At 38.7% G+C, this 26,865-nt stretch overlaps 1 protein-coding gene and 1 pseudogene across 4 annotated transcripts; one reads left to right on the forward strand and one right to left on the reverse strand.

The window, feature by feature from the left end:
• Nucleotides 1–927: 927 nt before the first annotated feature.
• LOC124523439 (60S ribosomal protein L6-like) lies at nt 928–3,711 on the reverse strand (annotated as a pseudogene).
• Nucleotides 3,710–25,781, forward strand: FAM221A (family with sequence similarity 221 member A). 4 transcript variants are annotated; one of them, XM_047097475.1, is made up of 7 exons: nt 3,710–3,774; nt 5,837–6,010; nt 9,534–9,724; nt 11,302–11,508; nt 18,349–18,456; nt 21,827–21,909; nt 25,643–25,781. In XM_047097475.1, exons 1-7 carry the CDS (start codon nt 3,710–3,712, stop codon nt 25,709–25,711), a joined length of 897 nt encoding a protein of 298 aa, XP_046953431.1. In that variant the 3' UTR covers nt 25,712–25,781. The 4 variants fall into 4 exon arrangements, with proteins under 4 accessions (XP_046953431.1, XP_046953432.1, XP_046953433.1 ...); XM_047097476.1 differs by lacking the exon at nt 18,349–18,456; XM_047097477.1 differs by lacking the exon at nt 5,837–6,010.
• The last annotated feature ends 1,084 nt before the right edge of the window (nt 25,782–26,865 follow it).

Consider the following 26,865-nt stretch of genomic DNA (forward strand, 5'->3'; position numbering starts at 1 on the left):
TTATTTGCAGAAAAAAAACACAAGACTGTATATGTAAAATATCTAACACTTACCAAGGCAAGTGTCCCTTTTTCATTTCCATCTGTCCATCTATTTCCTAGATCACTTAAGACAACTTTTAGAGGAAATTATAGTCCCACGATACTTTTTTTTTAAAGCAGAGGTCAAAACCATATATAGTATTTTAATTAGCAAAGGTGTCAGTTTCATAAAAGGTTAGAATAACATTTTCAATTTTGTTCCATTGTCTTATTTGTCATGCCTTATATTTTTATTGACTTTTTTGGTCAGAGTTTATTGCTCCAGCATCTTCCTAGAAGAGTCTACAATTGCACTAAGTCTATTTTAATTATTTCTTTCTGGACTCATTAACTTGTACCTGCCTACATAGACACTCCCCTGCCACTTTCTATAAGGTCACATAGCCTGGCACTTTCTGCCATTTATATTTGCTAGTTTAGCTGCTGCCTAAAAGCAGGGGTTGGTGCTTATAAAGAGATAAAACGGGCAACAGCAAGCAGCCCACCAGGTGTGATTGGAGAGCAGCGTTCTTTCTCCTAAAATCCCATTTTGGGATTACTCTTCTATCTGGCTGTTGAAAAGTTTTTAACCTTCAACTGTCTCTATAAAATTCTAATGTATTTGGGAGTCTCTGAAGTTCATTGGCTAAGCCGAGTTATGAGATAAGATTCAGGTGGAGAGTAATTAACAAAAAGTAGTGAGGATGTCAAAGTGGGACTGGGACCTGCCTGAGCAGGCAGACAGCCTTTGGAAAGGAGAAAAGGGGCACCGAAAAGGAAAGAGGGAGGGACATCTAAACAATATTTCTACATAACATCTTGTCTTTGGGACCCGAAATACAGTGTTCAGGAAAGTACTTTTTTTTTTTTTATAGATCAGTTATTTAATTAGGTTTTGGTAAGAAATTTAGAACACCAATTTGTGAGGGTAAACTCCATTCGTGAGAGAAACACAGAGTGGAGGGAGGTAGCCCTGTAGCTGAGGAACAGCTTTGATTTTTGGTGGAATTTGCGAGTCCACAGCTTTCTGATCAACCTTGCACTGCTGTGTAATCTCATATTTCTCTTTCTCCCTGTTGAAGATCTCATCTTCCTGGTGTCTAGGTTTACTCAGCTTCTTCTTAAAGTTAAGCATCTTTGAGGTGTTTGGGGATTTTCACACTATTGATATCAATTTTGGTGGAGGTGGCAAAGACAAATTTCTGGTGTGTTCTATGCAGAGGAACTCGATTGAGGAAAGAGGTCTGGTCACAAGTAGCAAGCCACTGCTCAGTTGCTTCAAGAAAACCACCCTCTTGCCTCTGTGGCGCCCAGTGAGGATGATGGAAATGGTCCTAGGGGCGATGATAGCTAGCAGTGTCCTCACATGTTGACTGAAAGGTTTTTTGCTGTGGCTCAACAGCTTTCGAGGCACATCTTCAGTAGGATAATACCTAGGCATTTTGTAAAGTTTAACACTCGGGTACCACCATTCTTGTCACACCAACTGGTTTTGTGACCGTAGCAAGTACCTTCTCCTTTTTCTTTTCAGTCCTGGATTTAGCTGCTGAATACTTCCTCCTGTACATAGCCTTTCTCGAATACATAGCTGATTGGGAATATCTGCCAATTCCTCTGACTAGGACAGGGTTTCGGCTGCAGTGGGGCTTCTTCTTCTTTAGCCTTGAGGTTATCCTTCTTAACCTTGCCACCAGCATCAGCCTTCTTGGCTTCAGGTGTCTTCTCCTTAGTATCGGCTTCTCAGCTTTTTTGTCCGCCAACTTGCAAGATGGGAAAGAGTCAGGAAAGTACTTTTGAAATAAAGTATTGCAGTTCAGCCAATTATTTTTCTGTTTGCCAATTATTCCTCCCAGATAATTTATAGAGGGTGCTAAAGGTGATCTGTAGGGAGCCTCAGAGTTTAAGGACTCCTTGAGTAATGATTGATTTCCTATTCTTTTTCTGGGCTGCTAAATGTTCTGCATTGTAATTCAGCTTTAAAAAAGACTTTGTGCAGGAGCACCTGGCTGGCTCAGTTGGTGGAGCTTAGGACTCTTGTTCTCTGGGTTGTGAGTTTGAGCTCCACACTGGGTGTAGAGATTACTTAAAAACAGAATCCTAAAAAAAATTTTTTTGTGGAGAATATTTTCAAAGGTGTAAAAAAATCTTGACTATATTGTTTTTTTTTTTTTAATTTTTTTCAACGTTTATTTATTTTTGGGACAGCGAGAGACAGAGCATGAACGGGGGAGGGGCAGAGAGAGAGGGAGACACAGAATCTGAAACAGGCTCCAGACTCTGAGCCATCAGCCCAGAGCCTGACGCGGGGCTCGAACTCACGGACCGTGAGATCGTGACCTGGCTGAAGTCGGACGCTTAACCGACTGCGCCACCCAGGCGCCCCTTGACTATATTGTTTTTATTTGTTTTCTCTTAAACCACCTTTCACTACCTTGGAAGAACACGGTGGTTTAGTGACACCCAAACTGGACACAGACACCCAGGACTATTGATTTAACACCACAGGGTGTTTGTGTTTTGTTTTGTTTTTTTTAAGTAGGCTGCATGCTCAGCGGGGAGCCAAATATGGTGCTTAAACTCAGAAACCTGAGATCAAGACCTGAGCTGGGATCAAGAATCAGATACTTAGGGGCGCCTCCGTGGCTCAGTCTGTTAAGCCTCTGACCCATGATCTCACGATTCATGAGCTGGAACTCTGAGTCAGTCTCTGTGCTGACAGTTCTGTGCTGACAGCTCCCAGCCTGGAGCCTGCTTCGGTTTCCATGTCTTCCTCTCTCTCTGCCCTCCCTCCCCCCCCCCCCCCAAGCTCGCGCGCGCGCTCTCTCTCTCTCTCTCTCTCTCAAAAATAAATAAATAAATAAAAATAACATTAAAAAAAAGAACCAGATGCTTAAAGGAGCCACCCAGGTGTCCCTACATCACAGTTTTAAATTTTATTTTTATTTACTTTAAAAATTTTAAATATTTATTTTGAGAGAGAAAGAGCAAGCACACATGCAAGCTGGGGGGAGGGGGGAGAGAGAGAGAGAGAGAAAGAGAGAGAGAGAGAGAGAGAGAGAGAGAGAGAGAGACTCCTAAGCAGACTCCTTACTCTCAGCATAGAGTCTGACCCGGGCCCATCTCACAAACCAAACTGTGAACTCACGACCTGAGCCAATATCAAGAGACTGATGCTTAACCCAGTGAGCTACCCAGCCCCCTCCCTATATCATAGGTTTTTAAAAGCCAATTTTGAAAACACGACTGGGGGAATCTGGGGAGCTGGGCCTCCAACGACCCAGAACCTTTACAAAATCAGCGGGAAGCTCTGTATGAAGAAATAAGCCACGTTCTGGGCATCCGTTATATGCAAAGCACTGCACTCCCTTGTCACTTGTTATCTTACAAGGAGACCTGCAAGACCAGGGGTTAGGGAGAGGCAACAGGCACCAGGTTTGTGCTTGCAGTAAACAGCATTCCAAGCCGGATGGGCTGCGCTTGGAGACGGAAGGTTTCCTGCGCCAGGAGCTGCCGCCAGGTGGAAGCGCACGCCCATGGGCCTTCGCTGCGGTCTTCGGTCCGGCCAATCAGGACTCGGGCGGGAGGGGGCGCGGCCGGTGGGGGCGGAGCCGGCCCGGCTCCTCAGAGGCCGGCTTCCTAGCTGCTCCGGCTCCGAGCGCGCGGCCGGGCGTCTCTCGATTCCCCCGGCCATGGAGAGGCTGACGTTGCCTTCCGGCGGCAAGGCGGTCGTGGACGAGTACTTGGAGTACCGAAGGTGAGGTTGCGGTTTGGCGGGGCGAGGAAAACCCGGGCGGGCCGCGTCCCCGTCGCCGGAGGAGCGCTGGTGGCGCGGACAGGGGCGGGGCGCCGCCCGCCGGGGCTCCGGGAATCTGTTCCCGGGTTGTTGGGGAGGCTTACTTACATTGATATAAGTTTCGTCTTTTTGTAATTAAATATTGTAATGACATGCAGTTCTATTCTAATAAGTCTCTTCCAAGAGTGTTTAAGAGGTCTCCCTATTTGACCCCTTCCAGGAAGAATTTTTAGCTCTTCTATTTATGCCGAGGTCCAAGTGTTTTTATCTAAATGGCCACTGAAGAGTTACACATCGAGTGCTCGGGAGTTATAAGGAATAACAGACATCGTTTGCATGTTAGTTTAGTTAATAGGGTATGTCGTGAACTTCCAAACGTGCTCCCAACCCCGAGGTGCTGTTTTTAGGAGAAAGACACTACTGGTGTAGTTTCGGTGGTTCTGGAGAAACTCCTATCACGGAAATGGAAACAGAGCCACCGCTTTGGTTTGAGGACACGACTCACTGCGCTGGGCCCTGAGGAAAGCTGATGCACCTGCGGAGACGTGTTATTTTTTCCGGTCTCCCAAGAAACATTTTCGGTAGTTGGGAGACTGGGTGAGTGGGAATTCCTGGAGAGGGACAGGCTGGAGGATGTGCGGTTGAGGGCGGCGGCGGGGGTGGGTGGTGGGGGTGTGGAAAGGGGGGGGCGGATTGGCCCCGGGGCGGGGGTGGGGGGTTGCGGGGAGGAGAATGTGTGTGTGTAAACCGGCGTGAGGCACTTTCCCGCTCCGCCTGGGAAATCTGAGCGGCTTGGGAAACCTGAGCGAGAGGGGCTGCCCTGCTTAAAGGTGGTCGCTCCAAATCACCCAGGGGCGTTGGGGGAAACGGATTCCTTAGCTGATCTTCACTCCTTCTGGCTGTCTAGGTGGTATAGTTTTTGATAACAAGTAGAAATGGTAATTCTGAGTCAGACAAGTAAGAATGAGTAGCTCGATGGGTCAGGCCTTATCTCCATTCAGGTGGGTCCAGGTAAGGCCATGAGTCCTGTGCCCAGAACAGCTTGCATCCAACCCTCACCGCGGGCAGAGCCGGCTCCTTTAGCCTCCAAGTCTTCAGGGCTTTTCCCTGTGAGGGAGTTGTGGGCCTTGCTGTTGATTGATAACTTATTAGAGATTTAGATGTTTAGATGTGCGGATTGTGTGCCTTCATATATGGTCTTTTGCCTGGTTCAGATATTAAGGCCTGGTGGAAAATTATTTTTGTAAACATCAATAACCTGGAACAGTTCGCTGTAAAAGTTAGAGCCTTGCTACTCAAGGTGTAACAGTCATGGACCAGTGGTATGGGCATCACCTGGGAACTTGTTGGAAATGCACACTCTCAGGCCCATTCCAAACCTATTAATCTGAATATGCATTTGAACTAGATCCCTTGGTTATTATGTAACTACCGTTTGAAATAGTGGCGGCTTGATTTTTTCCATAAGATTTTGAAGTTGTAGTTTTGGAATTCAACAATGATTACCCAATACAGATGTGGGTTTGAGCTTGTGCAGATCCAAGGGTATTTGTGGGTTTAAACTCCCAGCCAGGATTTGGGTTTCCATTACCCATGTTGTCTTCTGCACTGACGTTTTTTGTACTATTGTTTTTTTTTTGAGGGGAGTACTGTTTTTAAAGGAGGAAAATATTAGAATTTTTAGGAGATTAGGCTCCAGTGTTTAATGCAAAGAATGAGCATGTTTGCTTCAGGATCAAAGGAAAAATTGTGATGGATTTGTGGTAATTCTCCAGTGATAAACCTGGATCGGTAAAGTCAGATGTTATGAGTTCATTGTCTTCTTTATTTATAATCCTGTTTTACATGGGAAGCAAACGTTTTATTACCATTGTGTCTAATTTTGCTATTAACATAAGCCTAAAGTAAAAAATCAAAGCTGAAGCCGCATTTCCTTTGACTGTACAAGTATAGTTTTAGAGTTTGCTATTTATAATCTGGAAAATAAATATTCAAGGCTTAAGAGACTTTTTTGTTCTTGTAGAATTGTTGGTGAGGACGATGGAGGGAAACATTTTACTCCTGAAGAATATGAAGAATACAAAAAAAAAGTATTACCGATGCGCTTACAAAACAGATTATTTGTGAGCTGGCGATCACCAACTGGAATGGATTGTAAACTTGTGGGTCCAGAGACACTGTGTTTTTGTACACATAGGTAAGATTAGAAAATATAAAACTATGGAAGAGTGTACTTCCTTTGATAAATAACATTACTTGTGATAATTGAGAAACATTAAAAATAGGCTTTATATAATAACCCAGACACTGTGAAAAGTTTTTTTTTTTTTGCTATAATTAAAAAATTTCCAGTGTATCTTATTAGAACTCATTATGGAGTCCATCACCCTAAGTATCTTTTCTCTTGCAGTTGGTTAAACAAGATTGGTACCCCTGCAGCTTTGCCAGGGGTCTACTTCACCCACTATTGGATGAGGTACCAGAGGACAGGTCATCAGAATGCAAAACTGCCTTAAGAGTTGCTTGAGTTGACCCATAGTGAACAGGTTACAACCTACAAATAGAAGCTTTTCTCCTCAAATTTACTAATCTCCCTTTGTATTTTAAGAAACATGTTGTTGATACCTTTCTTTAAACAAACAAAAATACAAGCACACAGCTTTTTATTGCAAATGGTCTTTTTCCAAGTAAAGCACAGGGAGGAAAGAAAATACAGGAGGCTCCAGTCATTGATGCGTATTGCCAATACCTGAGGTTTGCATTTAGCTGTGTTTGTTGTGTCCTACTTTAAATTTTACTACTGTCACAGGTCACAGTTGTAAAACTCAAAAGGACAAAGCTGCATCATGAAAAAAAATCACTGAACCTATTATGTGTTTTCAGGTAACAACTTTTAACTTTCTGTTCAAAGAAACTGTGGAAGGAGAGCTGCCCTGTTCTGATAGTTTCTGGGGCGCTCTCGTGAGAGACTCTTTGTAGAGTTGCCATTTACAGACTTGCTGTCTGCCAAAGGTTGTTAAGCGGTTGCTAGGATGAGTAATGTTGTGTATAGATCTACTTGAAACGTATTTAGCAACCCCGATGGAAAACAACACGGAGGAATGGAGGATGAGGGTTATGTTGATATCTTTCAGAATTGAAGAGGAGTTTGGTAAATTTGTGTTGGTTTTATCATTTATCCTTGTATAAATTTACTGCTAGTCTCATATATGTGTAATTACGTAGCATGGAATTAACCTTCAAAATTGACCCAACCCAACTTTCTTTTTTTTTTTTTTTTTTTTTCAACGTTTATTTATTTTTTGGGACAGAGAGAGACAGAGTACGAACGGGGGAGGGGCAGAGAGAGAGGGAGACACAGAATCGGAAACATGCTCCAGGCTCTGAGCCATCAGCCCAGAGCCCGACGCGGGGCTCGAACTCACGGACCGCGAGATCGTGACCTGGCTGAAGTCGGACGCTTAACCGACTGCGCCACCCAGGCGCCCCGACCCAACCCAACTTTCATCATTAAGTTCTTTAGTACCAGTTGAGCACTCAGTGAGATTTCTGTCTAAACTATTATTTTTCCCTATTATAAATATTATAATAATTATTATTTTTAAAAGATTTTTATTTTTATATTTTAAGTTTATTTATTATTTTTGATTGAGGGTGTGTGAGCGAGTGGGGGAGGAGCAGAGAGGGAGAAACCCAGGCAGGTCTCTGCACTGTCAGTACAGAGCCCTGCGTGGGGCTCAAACTCACAAACCATGAGATCATGACCTGAGCCGAAGTCGGATGCTTAACTGACTGAGCCACTCAGGCATCCCTATTTATTATTATTTTTTTTAAAGTTTAGAGAGAGTATAAAGTGGGGGGGGGAGCAGAGAGAGAGGAAGAGCAAGAATCCCAAGCAGGCTCTGCATTTTCAGTGCAGAGGCTCATGCGGGATTCGATCTCACAAACCATGATATCATGACCAGAGCTGAAATAAAAGTCAGATGCTTAACTGACTGAGCCACCAGGCGCCCCTATAAATACTATAATAATTATTAAGGTAAATTAAGAATATCCAGAAAAATAGAAAGAAGACTCATCACCCAAAGCCAGCTGCTATCAATAAATTTTACTATATTCATGTATTTTTTCTTCACAGTTCATTTAGTTGTTAATTATGTGTGCTCACAAATATTGTTTTTAATGACAGATTCAGAGAAATGTTTCCCCATTGTTATGTAGTAATCACAAACAAGATTTTTTTTTTTAATTTGAAAAAAAATTTTTGTTTTTAATTTTAGAGAGAGAGGGAGAGTGTGAGCCAGGGAGAGGGGCAGAGGGAGAAAGAGAATCAATCCCAAGTGAGCTCAATCCCACAACCCTGGGATCATGATCTGAGCTGAAATTGAGAGTTGGATGCTCACCTGACTAAGCCAGCCAGGCTCCCCTTAAACAAGGTTTTTAATACCTGCTCAATATTCTAGCTAGTCCAGTGGTGTTCATTGTATGTTCCCCAGAGCCTTGGAGGAAGTCTTAGGGGTGTACCAGGTAGAAGGGGAGGTTAGGGGAAGGACAGACTCTAGTTCTGGCTCTTTCCCTTGCTTTAACCAATTCTGCTTTTATCTACTTTATATATTATGGTTCTGTAAAAGTTTTTATTTGAAAAAGGGGTTTCACTGCTAAAAATTTTAAAAACTGTTGTCTAGTGGTTTACTTATTCATTCCTTTATTAATGTGTTGTGTATGTATTTATGTGTGTATGTTGCTATTGTAAGTACTATTGCTGATATTATCTATGCACAAAACTCTTTATACACAGAATTATTTTGTTAGGGTATATTTTTAAAAAATGAACTGTCAGGTTAAAGGATTTTTTTCTATTAAATTTGATGATTTTATTTTTATTGAAGTGTAGTTGATATGTTAGTTTCAGGTGTATAACAGTGATTCAACAATTATATATATTAGGAAATGCTATATTTGAAATTATATACACTATGGAAATGATGGATCTTTTTAAGTTTCTTGAAACAGTAAATGAGATTGTTTCTTTTGTAACACTCCTGACAGCATTGTGAATTATGTTTAGTATAAAAAATGTTGGTTCTCTCTGCTAAGTGAAAAATGATATCTCATTGCTATTTTAACTTGTACTACTTAGCTTAATATTGAGAATAATAAATTTAATATTTTTTTATTGAGTGTCACCTTAAGAGCAGGAAGCGACTAGCCTATTTAAGAAAATTACAGTGTTTTAATTAACAAAGAGCTTTTGCTTTTAAAAATGTTGACAATTTATTTTGAAATTAAAAGTTAAAAATTAAATTATATTAAAATAAATTACATTATTGAACTCATCAGTTTTAAGTAGCACACCTGTGAAAATAAATTTAAGTAATGCACTTTGATAAAAAGAATTTTTATAAAGAACCTTTTTCACACTCTTAGGTTGTCCATATTAAACAATCTGTAGTGGTAAGTATTTTAAGGGGATTCTATTTCTTTGTATATTGCTGTGAAAATTGTTCTTAAATAACTAAAAATAAAAATATAAAAGAGTGAAAGATTTTTCTGACCAATTTCTGACATAGTTGACAGAAATACTGCAAGGGAGTTGATTTTTACCTTACTAGCAAGAAAAGCAAAATAAAAAAGAATAGTTGTGCATTTAACAGAATAGACCAATTCTAATTTCCAGCAATACTTGTATTGTTTTTACTTCTTCCCTTTTATTTTTTTAGGTATAAACAACATAAAACTGACTTTGAAACGATTCCACAGCAGCGGCCTATTAGTCTCCCTTGCCGAGTGACTGGCTGCCAGTGCAGGGCTTACCTTTATGTCCCTCTCAATGGTGCGCAGCCCATTCGCTGCAGGTGCAAGCACTTTGCCGATCAGCACAGGGCTGCGCCTGGCTTTATGTGCAATGCCTGTGAGTTAACGTTATTACAAACACACCCAACAGAATGTTTGTACTTCTTTATTGAATATTTAATGTGTCTTTGTGGCAGTTTTATTTAGCTGTGTTGTCAGTATTAAACAACACAGAAAAATTTGATGGACAGCTACTCTAACATGTTACTTTTGTGGAAAAACTTGGGAGTTATTTGTATGCTTTGCAATCCTAAGCCTTAACCTCATGTAATTAAAATAAGTTAAATGATAGTGATAGATTTTAAAGAATACCTAGATGTGATGTGGTTTAAATTTTTGAGTGGGGATTTTATCAACAAAATTGTATTTACAGGCTTTTAAAAAGGATTTGATAAGTTGAAAAAAATGTTATGCTTTGCTGGTAGATTATTACGTTATTGCCTAAAGCGTAGGCTGATGGGAAAAGCAAAATGTAACATAATAATTTTAACACTTTATTTGTGATAGCACTCTTACCTCAATAGCTGTACCCAAATCCCAGCCCCGATCCTTTAGGCCCTTTTACTTGATCATCCTTTTAAAAACCCCTTGAAATAGGTAGGACATTAGTTCAGTAATTTATTCAGGAGAGAGTTATTCCAGTTTTCATAGCGGTTGGAATTGAAATACGTTATAAAACATTTTTAATGACAGTGGCAGGAATAAATGTTTCATTGGCTATGGAAGTAGTCAGATAAAACTTATTTATTGTTTATTATGTACACACTTTTTGGAAGTGTGAGCATGTAAAATTTTGTTAATGGTGTATTTTGGCTTCTATTTCAGTATGGCTTGGGTTTTTTTTTTAATATATAGCAATTTTATTAAGATATAATTCAAATACTATATAACTGATCCATTTCAAGAGTATAGTTTAATGGTTTTTAATATACTCATAGAGTTGTGTGACCATCACCACAGTCGATTTTAGAACATTTTCATCACCCCCAAAAGAAACTCCATATCCATTAGTAGTCATTTCTTATTCCTTCTTCTCCCCCACCCCTAGGCAACCAATAATTACCTACTGTCTGTATGGACTTGCATATTGTAGACATTTCATATAAATGAATATGTAGCCTTTTGTAACTGGCTTCTTTCATTTAGCATGATGTTTGTGTGAGTCATCCATTTTGTAGCATGTATCAGTACTTCTTTCCTTTTTATTGTTAAACAGTATTCCATTGTGTCCTTTTTATGTCTGTGGGTTGGCTTTCCTATGTGGCTTTTATGGGGCATTAATCCATAGGGAGGTTTCCACATTATCTCTTCACCTGATCCTACCACTGGGCAGACATTTCCTAGCTCTCCGGTGTTAGCCCAATTTCTTTTGGTCCTAGCTGGTTTTTCCAGTATTTTATTTTATTTTATTTTTCTGCTACATGCCTTACCTTGCCTTATTCACGTCAGTACCTTACAGAAGTAAGAGCAGTGGCCGGGAGGGAATTCTAGGGCTGGAGATTAGAGTTACAGAGGCCAGAGGACAGCATAGAGGGATCTGGATTCAGGTGATTGTGGCCAAGCTAAGCATTTTGAGGGCACACAGCTTAGTACCTGTATTTAAAGACATTTAACTCCCTTTACATCTTGATTCAGGTTCCAAGTGTTCAGGATTCCATAGTTGCTTCACTTGTGCTTGTGGTCAGCCTGCATATGCTCATGACACAGTAGTGGAAACTAAGCAAGAAAGACTTGCTCAGGGAAAACCAGTGGGACAGGATGTCCCTTATGCAGCAATGGGAGGTTTGACTGGCTTCAGCTCACTGGCAGAAGGCTACATGCGATTAGATGACAGTGGGATTGGTAAGTGACAATCTATGGAATGTGAGTTTGTCATACTGTTTTATGTGTGCTGACAATAGTGAAACCCTATATTTATGTTATACTTTATATTCTTTGTTTTTTTCCAGAAAAAGTCTCTCATTTTATTTTTATTTTTTATAAAGGTTTTATTGCCACTATAAAATATATGGTTATTACAGAAAATTTAGAAAACACAAGAATAAAAGATCACGCCTACCCCAATACCCAAATCCCAACCCAACCCTGTTTGTAATAGCTGAATATTTCTTTTATTTGATATGATAGAGTTTACCTAACTGTTACCCTGTTGTATGCATGTTTTTGCCATTATAGCCATCTCATTTTGGAAACAGCCTTATGTCTATGTGTGCGTATGTCTATACACGTGTGTACATGTTATCACATGATAATGTATGCACACACTGCTTGCATACATGAAAGTTAAGTAATATAGGGAAAAGTTCTGTTGGATGTGTCTTGAACTATTGAAGGTAGCTGGATTCTTCTTTTTTTGATCCTTCTGAGTTGACTAGGATTGGGGAGAATATGGTTCCTATGTATGTATGTATGTATGTATGTATTTATTTATTTTTAATGTTTATTTATTTTTGAAGAAGAGACAGAGCATGAGCGGGAGAGGGGCAGAGAGAGAGGGAGACACAGAATCCCAAGCCGGCTCCAGGCTCCGAGCTATCAGCATAGAGCCTGATGCGGGGCTCAAACCCATGAACTGTGAGATCATGACCTGAGCCAAAGACCTGACCCAGAGTGGGTTGCCTAACTGATCCATCCAGGTGCCCCTATTTTTTTTTAAATTTCTTAAAGTTTATTTATTTTGAGACAGAGAAACTGCACATGCGAGAGCGCGAGTGGAGTAAGGAAAGGGAAGGGTGGAGAGAAAGAGAGAATCCCGAGCAGGTTCCATGCTCACAGTGTGGAGTCCCATGCAGGGCTTGAACTTACCAACCATGAGATCATGACCTGAGCTGAAATCCAGAGTTGGTGGCTTAACCAACTGAGCCACCTAGGGGCCCAGGTTCCTATCTACTTTAAATACTTTGTGTAGGGACTTTTTTGTATTCTTTTTTTTTTTTTTTCATTTTTTCATTACAAAAATTATATAAAGATGAACAAACATTTTCTTGTTATAAAGATTCAAACAATAGAAATGAAGCCAACTGGTGGCTCAGTTGGCTAAGTGCTGGACTCTTGATTTCAGCTCAGGTCATGATTTCATGGTTTGTGAGTTTGAGTTCCCTGTAGGGCTCCATGCTAATAGCACAGAGCCTGCTTGGGATTCTTTTTGTCCCTCTCTCTCTGCACCTCTCCTTCCACCCCAAATAAATAAATAAACTGAAAAAAAAGAAAAATGAAGTACTACAAGGACCCCTTAAACACTTCTTTACCCGAGATTCTTTTCAGAGAGTAATTTGCTGTCAACAATTGATATTTATTTTTCTTTTTAGCATACATTTTTATAGTTTTTATCTTGGAAAAAATTTGAAGGCCTGTCATATCAGGACACACAAATCTATTTAATTCTTTTAAACTGCTGCATAATATTTCACACTATAGATTTATCAGGTTTTCTAAACCATTTCTGTGATTTTTTTCTTTTTTTTCCCCTGAGACTTTTTGCTTTTAATAAATCAACAATGCTGCACTAAAGGCGCACAGTCAGACAAATGTACATATTTACAGTTCTTGGGAGCGTTTCCTTGCAAAATGCAAGTGCATGGGGCTGATCTTGCCTTCTCAGCCCTGCCCACTGGCCAGGCCCCCTTTGATCATGGTGCTTTGTGGGAGTTTCTAAACCTTGTTCATGAAATTTAGATGGTTTCCTTTTTGTTTTTTGCCTTTACATACAGTCCTGCCAAAAACATCCTTGAACTTGCTTCCTTGTATACTACATAAATTTGAGCCTAAGGTAGATACAGAGAAGTAGAATAATTGTTGGGTTGAAGTGTGTGAGATTTAATACATGCTGTCAAATTGCCTTCCAACAATGCCTCACTTGTTTATGCTTCCTCTAATGATTTTTTAGCTTCCCTGTTTCTCACATTTATGCTGATCATTGATATCATTAAACCCAATTTTTTTCCAGTCTGACCTGTGAAATGTTATTGTTTCAGTTTGATTTCCCTAGTTATTAGTGGGATAAGAGTCTTCTCATAGTTATTGGCCATTTTACTTTCTATACTTATCTGTTCATACACTTTGCTCACTTTTATGCTTTTAACTTTTCTCATTTATTTATTGGAAGTCTTCTATATTCTTTTTTTTTTTTTAATTTTTTTTTTCAACGTTTATTTATTTTTGGGACAGAGAGAGACAGAGCATGAACGGGGGAGGGGCAGAGAGAGAGGGAGACACAGAATCGGAAACAGGCTCCAGGCTCTGAGCCATCAGCCCAGAGCCCGACGCGGGGCTCGAACTCACGGACCGCGAGATCATGACCTGGCTGAAGTCGGACGCCCAACCGACTGCGCCACCCAGGCGCCCCAAGAAGTCTTCTATATTTTGTCTACTGATCTTTTGTCATTTACTTTGCGGATATTTTCTTCCAATCTGTCATTTGTTGTCTTGGCTTTTTTTTTTTTTTTTAATGTTTACATATTTATTTTTGAAAGAGAGAGAGGACAAGCAGGGGAGAGGCAGAGAGAGAGGGAGACACAGAATCCAAAGCAGGCTCCAAGCTCCAGGCTCCAAGCTGTCAGCACAGAGCCTGATGCAGGGCTTGAACTCATGAACCGTGAGATCATGACCTGAGCCGAAGTCGGATACTTAACCGACTGAGCCACTCAGGTGCCCCTTGGTTTGTGTTTGTTTAATACAGTTTTTAAATTTTGGAGGCAATTTTATAATTATGTTCACCTTCATTTTACTTTAATACTTATTTTTTTTGTTTTTTCATGTATTTGGAATATATTTTTTGGGCAAGTGTGAGTTATGTATAACTTCAGGTTTTGTCCAAATTGGTGGCAAGTTATCCAAACACAGTTCTTTCCCTAGTTATTTGAAAGTTTATCTTTCTCAAACTCTGTCATACTCACTGTTTTGTGGCATTGGACTATTTGTCTATCTTGTGCCAATATTACATACATTTAATTATTATTCCTCATAGAGTGTTTTGATGTTTTTGGTATGGTAAATTCCTCCTGTTTGTGTGTGTATATGTGTGTGTGTGTGTGTGTGTGTGTGTGTGTGTGTGTTTCAAGATTCCTTGATATATCTTTGCATTTTCTCTTCTAGGTAATTTTACAACTAGCTTGTTAAATTCCATAAGTAAATCATTTTTCAGTTTTCTTGGGTGCATGATCGTATTAAACTCATGAAATAGTTACAGAAGATCCAGTTATAAGTGACAGAAAAAATAATGATGTTGTTGATGATGATTGCAGCTTTGTACTGCCAGGAGTCTTTCTAGCCTCTTTATATCTATTAACTCATTTAGTCCTCCCTATAACTTTGAGTTAGGTACTATTATTACTTTTATTTTGCAGATAAGGAAACTCAGCACAGAAAAGTGCAATATCTTGTTCTTTGTTATTTGGCTAGTAAGCGGTAGGTTTGGCTCCAACTCAGAAATTGTTCTGGGCTTGTTAGTGTGCCTCAATGTTGCCTCTTTCTGTGCAACAACCATACTGTTTTCAATACTATAACTTTATAATAAATTAATATTTATGATTTCATTTTGTTACTTAAGAATTTTCTTGTGGCATCTGGGTGGCTCTGTTGGTTGAGCATCTGACTTTGGTTCAGGTCATGATCTCGTGGTTCACATTTGAGCCCCATGTCAGGCTCTGTGCTGACAGCTCAGAACCTGGAGCATGCTTCAAATTCTGTCTCCTTCTCTCTTTGCCCCTCCCCTGCTCATGCTGTATCTCTCTCTCTCTCTCTCTCAAAAATAAGTAAAAACATTAAAAAAAAAGAATTTTCCTGACTATTCTTATTCTCTAATTTTTTCAGAACTTTGGCATTATTTTTTGAAAACATTCTATTATTACAAAATATTCTATTATTTAGTTGATAACACATTGAATGTATACATTAATGTAGGAAGAATTGATATTTTATTTTTTATTTTTTTATATTTATTGTTTTTTTTTTAAGAGAGAGAGCATAAGCAGGGGAGAAGGGCAGAGTTAGAGAATCTTTTTTTTTTTTCAATTTTTTTAAATGTTTATTTATTTCTGACAGAGAGAGAGAGACAGAGCATGAGCAGGGGAGGGGCAGAGAGAGAGGGAGACACAGAATCTGAAGCAGGCTCCAGGCTCTGAGCTGTCAGCACAGAGCCTGACACGGGGCTCGAACTCACAGACTGCGAGATCATGACCTGAGCTGAAGTCAGATGCTCAACTGACTGAGCCACCCAGGCGCCCTGAATTTTTAAAGTTTATTTATTTATTTTGAGAGAGGGAAAGCGAGCAGGGGAGGGTCAGAGAGAGAGGGAGAGAACCCCAAGCAGGCTCTGCACTGTCAGCACAGAGCCTGATGTGGGGCTTGAACCCACAAACCATGAGATCATGACCTGGCAAAACCAAGAGTCAGGTGCTTAACAAACTGAACCACCCAGGTGCCCTGATTGAGAGAGAGAGAGAGAAAGAGAGAGAGAGAGTGAGTCTTAAGCAGGCTCCACCATGCTCAGCATGGAGCTCAACAACCCTGGGATCATGACCTGAGCTGGAATCAAGAGTCAGCCGTTCAACTGACTGAGCCACCCAGGTGCCCCAGGAAGAATTGATATTTTAAAATATTGAGTATCTTCATTTGTCTTTTTCTATGTAGGGTGGAATTCTGAAGTTATCTTCATGAAAGTCCTCTATTTCTTAATTTTCTTAATTCTATTTCTAGGTATTTTTTTTTTTTTAAATAGCTATCATACGTGGGTTTTTTTTTTTTTTCCTTCCTTTAAATTTTCTAGCTGGTTATTATTTGTTTATAAAAAAGCAAATGTTGGCTGGCTCACTCTGTAGGGCATGTGACTCTTGATCTTGGGGGTTATGGGTTCAAGTCACACATTGGTTGTGGAAGCCTACTTAAAATTAAAAAAAAAAAAAAAAGATTGCTTCTGTTACCAGTCATTATTACTTAATCTTAAGAGTTTAAAATAAATGTTTGGTTGATGTTGTAAATAATGGTATTTTTGCCTTTTCCAATATTTCTGGCTCTTACTCTTGACTAGTTACAATGGCTGGTACTTGCAGAACAGTGCTAGGGAATAGTGGGAAGAGCTGGCATATTTGCCTTCTTGTGACTTCTGGTATTTTATCACTTAAGCATCTTTATAATGTAAGGAAAGAAAATCTCTCCCTTTTTTGCCCCCAGGGGAAGGTGGGGTGAAGAAAGGTGAGAGTGAAGAGAGGAAATAAGTTGTTTTTGTCTTGATATCAGATGTAGGGGAGCCTGGGGCAGAGGGACATCTGCTCTGTTAGCTATGTAGAGTCCTGGACAGAGATGGTATCTTGCTGGAATTTGGTTCCTTTATGACGCAGAAGGAGTCCATCATTTCCAACTCCTAGTGGGTAGTTGGCAGGCAGTTGAGCTGTTGGGCCGTGGACATGCTCTGACATTTATCATAGCAAGGGGACACCGAGCAGAGCTAAAGGTGGGTCCCCTGAGCTCTGGGGGATTCAATAGAGGAAGTTGTAGGCATTGAGGAGTCTGACTTTTAGTGAGAACACGCGTTAGGACCTACCAAGCTGTGGGTCTAAATTACCACTTACCAGCCTTGAGCATTTGAGATAAGTAGTGCATTCAGCAGCCAGAGGACAGCACAAGGACCTGAGTGGACCTGAGTCCCTTGTCTTATATTCCTACAAGCCACATGAGACAGGAGCTAGGGAAGGAACAGACAGGAATCTGAAAAAATGAGCAATTGTTTAGGTTTAGGTTATAAGGAAGTACTCAATTTTATTTTTTTTTTAAGATTGTTTTTCAGGTTTATTTATTTTGAGAGAGAGAGAGAGAGAGAGAGAGCGCATGCAAATGAGCATGAAAGGGGGAGGGGCAGAGAGAGAGGGAGAGGGAGTGAATCCCAAGCAGTCTCTGAACTGTCAATTCAGAGCCCCATGCGGGGTTTGATCTTAACGGACTGTGAGATCATGACCTGAGCCAAAATCAAGAGTCGGACACTTAACCGACTGTGCCCCCAGCTTCCTTACTTTTGATTTAAAAGTCAGTGTAGTTAGCAATGGGTATTCATAATTTGTGGATGAATCTTTATTTAATTGAATTTTTCTTTATTTTTCATACTTCGTTTTGAGATGGTTTCCTAGAGAGGAACAGAGTAAAAACACACTTATTCTGCCCTCTTCAATTAGAGGTTCTTTGTCACGAATGTCTTGCTTTTTAAATTTTAAAAAAAATGTTTATGTATTTTTGAGAGAGAGAGCATGCACATAAGCAGGGGAGGGGCAGAGAGAGAGGGAGACACAGAATCTGAAGCAGGCTCCAGGCTCTGAGCTGTCAGTACAGAGCCTGATGTGGGGCTCGAACCCATGAATTCCAAGATCATGGCCTGAGCTGAAGTTGGATGCTTAACTGACTAAGCCACCCAGGCCCCATGAATGACTTGCTTTTGATAGTGTTTTTGTGACTATATTAAGGTTTTATTCATGCATAATTTTTTTTCTGTGAAGAAGATCTCTGAGAAATAAAAAAATACTTTTACCTAATTCCCTTTACATGGCAGATAAAAATTTAACTAAAAATTTCTTTTTTATAGAAAGGATTTTTCTAATTATTCTGCTGAGGTTCTAATTTATTTTGCACGGAAATAACTTTTTTGTATTTTAACAGAGAGATTTAATTTTCATTCTTCATGCATTTTGTTATCAGGTGTACCTTCAATGGAATTTTTAGACTCTCCAGTTACAGCCATGGACCACCCATTTCTGAAAGCATTTCAAGCATCATCTAGTTCTTCTCCAGAAACACTAACAGATGGTAATGAAAATAAATTGACAAATATTTTTGGATGTGGTAAATAAGAATGTAGATTGATTTCATTTTTTAGATCTTTTTTTCTTCAGTATTACCACAATTTGGTTATCATTTTACTTTTTAACCATGCACTGAGAAAAGCAAGAAACTTCTTTTGGTGGGCAAAATTTCTAAACAGGAGCATTATGAGTATTCTAATAATTCAATAATTTAAAGTTTTAAAACCTTATTTTTGCATGTGATTGTTTTGATGTCTGAGTAAGAGAGCCCTCTAGTGGACTGCCTTGATCCTTCAGGCTCTCCCAATCAGGATGTAATCCAGTGGTAAGTATAAATTAGCAAGGTTTTGTCATTTATAAATTATGCATATACATATAAATTATAAATTATACATATACATGAGTTTTATTAATTTTTAAGCACTTGTATTCTATTTCCTTTATTAAGACAAAACATTGAAGAAGGAATTTTTTTTTTAGTGTTTATTTTTGAGAGAGAGAGAGACAGACAGACAGACAGACAGGGCACGAGCAGGGGAGGGCAGAAAGAAAGAGGAAGATACAGAATCTGAGGTAGTTTCCAGGCTCGAACTGTCAGCACAGAGCCCAATACGGGGTTTGAACTCACAGACCATGAGATCATGACCTGAGCCGAAGTCGGACGCTTTAACTGACTGAGCCACCTAGGTGCCCCTGAAGAAGGAATTTTTATGGTGCATTAGGTATTTAATATTTGCAAGTATTTTTAAATGAGAATTTTTTTTAATAATTTTATATAATCTTTTCATGTATCCTGACTTTCTCCACAAGGGATTTTAGGGCTACTTACATACTTACAAAAACAACACACAACAAAGTAATGATAAAATATAGATAGAAGTAAGAAATGTAAACCAAGAAAAAGGATACAATTATATCAACTTTCCAGGTTGATGTAATTGCTGATGATGTAATTAAGCTTTAGTTTTGACTGAGTGTAGTGGCATCCAAGGCACAGAGAAAGGTGTGATCAGCCAAATACTTTTCATTATTAGAAAGACTCAGCATATTATTGTGAGTTCCACAGTGTTAATGAAAGGTATACTGGTGCTGGATTTTATTTTATTTTATTTTATTTTATTTTATTTTATTTTATTTTATTTTATTTATTTTATTTTATTTATTTTATTTTATTTTATTTTATTTTATTTTATTTTATTTTATTTTATTTTATTTTATTTTATTTTATTTTTTAAAACGTTTTTTATTTATTTTTGGGACAGAGCGAGACAGAGCATGAACGGGGGAGGGGCAGAGAGAGAGGGAGACACAGAATCGGAAACAGGCTCCAGGCTCTGAGCCATCAGCCCAGAGCCCGACGCGGGGCTCGAACCCACGGACCGTGAGATCGTGACCTGGCTGAAGTCGGACGCCTAACCGACTGCGCCACCCAGGCGCCCCTTATCCCCTTATTATTTTATTTTATTTTATTTTATTTTATTTTATTTTATTTATTTTATTTTATTTTATTTTATTTTATTTATTTTATTTTATTTTTCTATTCTATTTTATTATTATTATTTTTTAACATTTATTTATTTCCGAGAGAGAGAGGCAGAGCATGAGCGGGGGAGGGGGAGAGAGAGATGCAGAATCTGAAGCAGGTTCTAGGTTCTGAGCTGTTTGTTAGCACAGAGCCCAATGCAGGGCTCAAACTCACTAACTGCGAGACCACAACCTGAGCTGAAGTCGGATGCTCAACCGACTGAGCCACCCAGGCACCCCACCAGTGGTAGATTTTAAAGATGTGTCTATAGTGTGAACCTCAATGATGCAGTGGCCCAAGGTCCTTGAAAACTTTTTTCAGCAAATGCAGCATGTGGTTGCTCATTTCTGATAGTCACCTTGATAAAAGTGGTGAAATACTGTTTTACCGGATAAATGGTAACATATCATTAAAATGCAACTCAATGAAGGTGATTCTACAAGTGACTTAGCTCAAATGGTCCAACATGATCCAGAGAAAGACCTGTAGTTTTGAGATGAATGGATAGGCAGCACATATTCTAAGCATTTTTTCTTACTTTTCTCCATAGGCTTTTGTTAGATAGTTGACAGAGTGTGGTTATACTCTGTGCTGATTGTCTGTAGTTAGGTGATTTTTGTGTTGCTGGTTGTGGTGAATTTATATGCTTTGAAAACTAGAACATGTATTCACGTTGATATTCTTTTTTGGATATGAAAGGACCCAAGCAGCACATTCCCCTGAAATGAAGGTGAACTTTTCATGGAACAAGGCTCTTAGTGCCCTTAGTGTTTTCTTCATGAAATCCTGATTTTCCTTCCTGAAGCAATTTTAAATTCCTTTTACAACATAAACTATTGCTTGTTTAGCTTTAAAAAGTGAATACCAAAGGGGAGCCTGGGTGGCTCACTTGGTTGAGCATCTGACTCTTGATTTTGGCTCAGGTCATGATCCAGGGTTGTGGGATCTAGCCCTGCATCGGGCTCTGTGCTGAGCATGGAGCCCACTTAAGATTCTGTCTCTCCCTCTGCCCGTCTCCCCTGCTCTCTTTCTCTCTCTCAAAAAAAAAGGGAATACCATGGAAAATGGTTTAAATTATTTTAGTTTTGAAAAGTTTCAAAGCAGGTAGTATCTTGGTTGCTTATACACACTGCCATAGTCCATTCGGGTGGCTATAACAAAATACCATAGACTGTGTAGCTTATAAACAAAAATTTATTTCTCATGGTTCTGGAGGTAGGGAAATCCAAGATCAGGGCACCAGCATGGTTGTGTTCCGGTGAAGGTCCTTTTCTTGGTTCATAGCTGGTCCCTTCTCATTGTGTCCTCATATAGTGGAAGAGTTGAGGGATCTCTGTAAGAGCACCAGTCCCATTTGTGAGGATTCCACACTCATGACCTAACACCTCCCAAAGACCCCACCTCTTAAGACCATCTCACTAGGCATTATGATTTCAACAGATGAATTTGAGGGGAACACAAACATTCAGACCATAGCATAGACCTTCTGTAATTACTTCTGTGTGTTATTGGTTATGGTGTTACATGAATTTCTAGTTTCACTATAAAATTTAAAATGTCGTTGAAGAAAGCAAAGTGTGCTCTTATGTGAAGTAGCTATATGGTATTATTGAATATGAACCAGTTGGACATTAGCAGAATGTTTGCCAATAAAAATTACTTTGTCTTACAATGCTCTGAACTCTAAAAAATAATTAGGTGGTAGGATTAATTACCATTTAGACCGTTCTGGTTTGAAAAATAAGAATTCATCATTGGTAACAGTAAAGTTTTCTTTCTTTTTTTTTTTAATTTCAGGAGAATTTATAATGATGTAAATATATCACATAGAATTTTTTTTCTTTATTAGTAGGTACAAGTGGTCAAGTTTCTTCCTTAAAGAGACCTGAAGAGGATGATATGGCTTTCTTTGAAAGACAATACCAAGAAAGGGTAAGTCTGTGGGGAAATCTGCTTACTTTAAGCATTTACTTGTGACAAAGACACAGTAGAATTACATATTGATTGTGGATCATCATTGAAAATAATTTATAAAGTCTCTACTTACAGCTGTATTAGGACTTGAGGCTTATTTAGAATGATTCAGAGAGAAACAGGATGAATGAATAATATGATATCTAATATGCTAATTTATGAAGGTCATAAATATTGATTAAATATACAAATAAAATCGTCAATAATAAACACCAACCATCAGCAGATTTGTAAATTACGTGTATCTTGAATTCTTTTTTTTAATCTTGAAATTTTAATATGTAATATTTCTTCTTCTCAGTGCATTCAAGGTATATCTAGACTCAAATTAAAATTACCCATTAGTCTTTAAGAAACAGAACACAAAACCTAAATGTATGTTAGCGATCCTGAGAGCTCAGCAACTGTAGTATTGATGTTTTCCCAGCTTTCACTAGTGATAATTTTCATCAGTTCTCCACCACACTATAAACTCCTTAGGGATAAACAGTATTTCGTTCCTTTTTATATTTTCTTCAGAATTAACTACAGTGCATTGCACATAATAACTTTTCAATAAATATTTATGGAAAATTGAAAAAGTAAACACTTATTGATTGATCATCACTTTCATACATCTCATAAAGTTACACATTTGATGCGTTTCCTGGCAGTGTTCATATTTGATAGCTTTATTTTTGGTTATTGCCAGATGAAAGTGTGTTGGTTTGATGAGGTATGGGGAATGGTATCCATCCATATGGTACATTACCCAAAGTGCTTTTCTTAGGACTATTTTATAGTTGTTCAGTGGCTATTTATTATCTCTCCAACTGGGTAATAAGTGATAAGAAAGTAAAGACACTCTTGTCACTTTTTGTTGTAGCTTATTGAGTAACTGAAGGGTGGTAAAAGGAGACCATTAAATAAATTCACCTTCCAAGAGGAGAGGAAGGGTGTAGGGGGCAGAGATCAGCTTGGTTTTCCTGATGAAGAATTTTGAAGCAGAGGGGGAGTGTCCTAGATATGATTTAAGGCAGAGAAAGAACTAGAACTTATTGCAGTGATGCAAATGTTCTATACCTGTGCTGTAGCTATTCATTATATGTAGCTCTGTAAATCTAAATTTAAATCAACTGAAACTTAAAATTATTTTCCTCAGTCACACCAGCCACATTTCAATTGCTCAGTAGGCCACGTATGGCTAGTGGCTACCTTAACTAGAAAGTACTCATCTAAAGGTAAAAGGTGGTGGTAGGATCTCTGGAAGGGAGATTAAATGGCCAGAGTGAAGAAAGAAAAGGCTATTTTTACAGTATCATTAAGGATAGACTTTTTGAATTAAATCAGTCTCCATTTTTGGAATACACAGGTGCACAGCTGAATTTTAGTTTTTCGTCCTAGGCTCATGAGGAACAGTGTTCTAGAACTCCTTCCTTCCTTCCTCCAGAAGCCTGGGTAGTATTGACTACCTTGAAAACATGCCAGTTGGTGTTTGCTTGTGGGAAGATAATGGGGGGAGTTCTTATCTATGATTGTTTTAGAGGATATACCTGGCCAATCCAGGCTACTTATTATAAATAGACCTAGAATTTATGGATTTATGAGATGTAGTTTATAACTCTCCAGCTTGTGTGATTTGTGGATTTATGAGACACAGCTTATAAACTCGCCAGCCTGTGTCATTAATGGAGTATAAAAACTAAGAAGTTCAAAGCTAAACAACTTCTTCTGAGCTGACATGTACTATACACATTATTAGTACTTGCATTTTACTCCATGCACTGTTGAGGGAAAAGGGATAACTAGGAAGCTCAATCTGATAGGTCAGGGCCCCTTTAGAAAGCAATGCGATGTCTGTATCTGGTTTTTGCTTGTATCCTTTGCTAATCATTGGTAACATTTAGTGTGGGGAAGGATCTATGATAAATATGAGTTGGCTTTGATAGTTGATGCCTTTGTGGTAACATGGTTTACTAACTACTTTTAGATATTATTGAAGAGTTGCTTCATTGCTTTTATATCTTAGGTCAAGTTATTTTCTTCCATTGTGGATGACCCTTGGTCTCCTATCCCCAAGAAAGGAGAATTTTATTAAGGAAACAGTTATCAAAGGCCAACTAGGTGCAAGGTGCTATTGCTATTAGTGCCAGGAAATTGAAAAAGAAAAAAGGAAGGGGGAGATATCTTTGCTCTTCAGACACTAGACTAGGTGGATGTATTTGCTAAGTACTATTTTAAGTGAGGAAACCCTGCTTTAGCTTTGTTTGGTTGTTTAGCATTTTCTCTCTTTTTTGATATTACATAAAGCTAACACTTGGCCCTAAATGAGGGGAAAGGATTTGTTGACTGCTTATTAAGTACCTAGATCTTTATATATACGATCTTATTTACACCTTTAGAACAACCCTGAGAACCACCTATTATTATGACCTTTTTTTTTTTTTTACAAATGAGAAAATTATTGGTTATGTAGCTTGTCTCAAATAGTTAATAAATGGTAAAGATTCAAATACGCTTTTATAATCTTTGCCTATAATCTTTGCCTTAATATAGGGTATTTTTTGGAGGTCCTTCAGATGACCTGCTGACTGATCCAGTGTATAAGAGTGATATGAATGTATGATTTCTTTTTTTTTTCCTTTAAAGCTTATTTATTTATTTTTGAGACAGAGGGAGGGAGAGGAAGTGGGGGAGGGGCAGAGAGAGAGAGAGAGAGAGAGAGAGAGAGAGGGAATCCCAGGCAGGCTCTGTACTGTCAGCACAGAGCCCAATGCGTGGCTCGAACCCACGAACCATGAGTTTGTGACCTGAGCCAAAGTCAGATGCTTAACCAACTGAGCCACCCAGGCACCCCTGAACGTATGATTTCTGAATCAGGTCCTAACCAACTCAGAGAGGAGAGAGAGGGGAAAAAATGGGGATGAGACAAATGTAAGATATAAACATTTTATTATTGGGATGTTATGATTTACAATTTGATAAGATTGGGTACTAGGTCCCTTCTGGTTTCTTGATATTATTCCTATCACCTTAGAAGGTAGGAGGCCCTGCCTCCACCTATCATGCCCCATATTTTGTCTCCCTTTCTCTTGCAGAGAGAAGGCAGTGGTGTTGCCTCTGGGAATTGTAAGAGGCAAGTGGGCTCTCTGTTTTCTGGGACGTTTTTTTCCATGGAAGGGGTTTAAATGTTTCCAAAAGGTCAGAAAGCCACTAGTAGGGAATGCAAGCTGCTTCTTTGCTTCAGTTATAGTGGAGCCTTCAGGGATGTAACTGTGGAAATGTGAAAACCAGAATTAGAGGAAACTGTCCTTACGGTAGCCCATGTGCCAGAGATAATTCAGCTGCATTAGGTATATTCTGTAGGGAATATGCATAGGCTGGATGTATGGTTAGGTATTTAAGCTTTTGTAAGACAGTTTTTAAGTGGAAGTTAAAATACACTTAGTAATTTTCTCCAAAGCAATATTCACTATGTTATTTTTATTAAAATGCTTCTGTAAAGTTGAAATCAAACCACAGTTTAAAAATGCAGTTAGGTCCCTTTAACTATTAGATTTTGGCTTTAGAATTTAGCAGCTTAAGAATTGCTAAGTAACTGTGTGAAATGGCTGTGATAAATGAGACATGAATCCAAATAAGGTGTGTACAACCTTTTTTTCTTTAGGATGTTTTACACATTATTGTATCAACAAATATTTTAATTTTACAGATAAAAATGGAAAAGGTTGCTAAACAGAAAGGAAAAGCACCGTTGCCATCAAGTACAAAACCTTCATGAAGACTATCAAATTAAAACCATCATCCAAATAGGTTTTGTTTGTGTTTATTTAAATACAATAATAGTTTATTTTCTCCCAAATTATTTACTTATTTTACTATGTAAAAATGTCATTTTGGTTGTTTCCTTAATTTTTAAAAAAAATTTTTTAAATATTTATTTTTGAGAGATCAAGAGAGAAAGAGAGAGAGACAGAGTGTGAGTGGAAGAGGGGCAGAGAGAGAGGGAGACACAGAACTTGAAGCGGGCTCCAGACTCTGAGCCGTCAGCACAGAGCCTGACGCGGGGCTCGAACCCAGGAACTGTGAGATCATGACCTGAGCTGAAGTCGGACACTCAACTGACTGAGCCACCCAGGTGCCCCATTGTTGTTTTCTTAATTTATTTAAACAAGTGAGAATACTTTATATTACTTCTGTCAAAAGTCATGATTTCATATCTTGTATATACTTTTTGTCTCTCCTAACAAATGAGGTTATTTTCATATTAGTCAAAATGAGAAAATACAGTAACTGTTTTTAGTCCGTCATACATTATCTTTTTAAGGCTATTTAGAAAATTAAATATGTTATTGAGGGTTTTGACCACTGCTTAAAATGAGTAAGTTAAAATCTTGATTTTTTATTTTTCAAGCTTTGTAATCTTGATTTATGTTTTTAAATAAAAAGCTGTATTTTAAAATTATATAATCATTTTCTAGTGGTGTCTACTGATTTTTTAAGTTGTTTTGTTAACTATGGGTTGTATATAACTGTATTGACACTTCTCGTCTGCTACTTCAAATCCTCTTGGCCCCACTTCTTACTCTTGGCCCCACCTCTTACTCTTACTCTTCAAATCCTCTTGGCCCCACCTCTTACTGCTGTGAAACAGTTTGAGGCAGACTCTGACAGCTTCTTATGGACAAAAGTACAAATTTCATTTGATGGCATTTCATCTTGGGAGCATTTCATGACTCTCTCGCTTTTTTCTCCAGGGATCTTCTGACACTGTGACTTGGGATGCATCATAGATGTATGAAATATATGGGGGAATTAATGACCTCAGGACCACCCTTAACTAATGGGTAAATGCTCTCTTCCATCTCCTAGGAAGATAGTTCTGAGATGCCTTTTATAAGCTTCCTCAGAAAATCCTGTGGGATTGAGCACCAG

The sequence above is a fragment of the Lynx rufus genome, unplaced genomic scaffold, assembly GCF_022079265.1.
Source record: "Lynx rufus isolate CCGP_SWC_20201006 ecotype Redwood Valley unplaced genomic scaffold, mLynRuf1.p SCAF_4, whole genome shotgun sequence".
NCBI classification, from domain to species: Eukaryota; Metazoa; Chordata; class Mammalia; order Carnivora; family Felidae; genus Lynx; species Lynx rufus.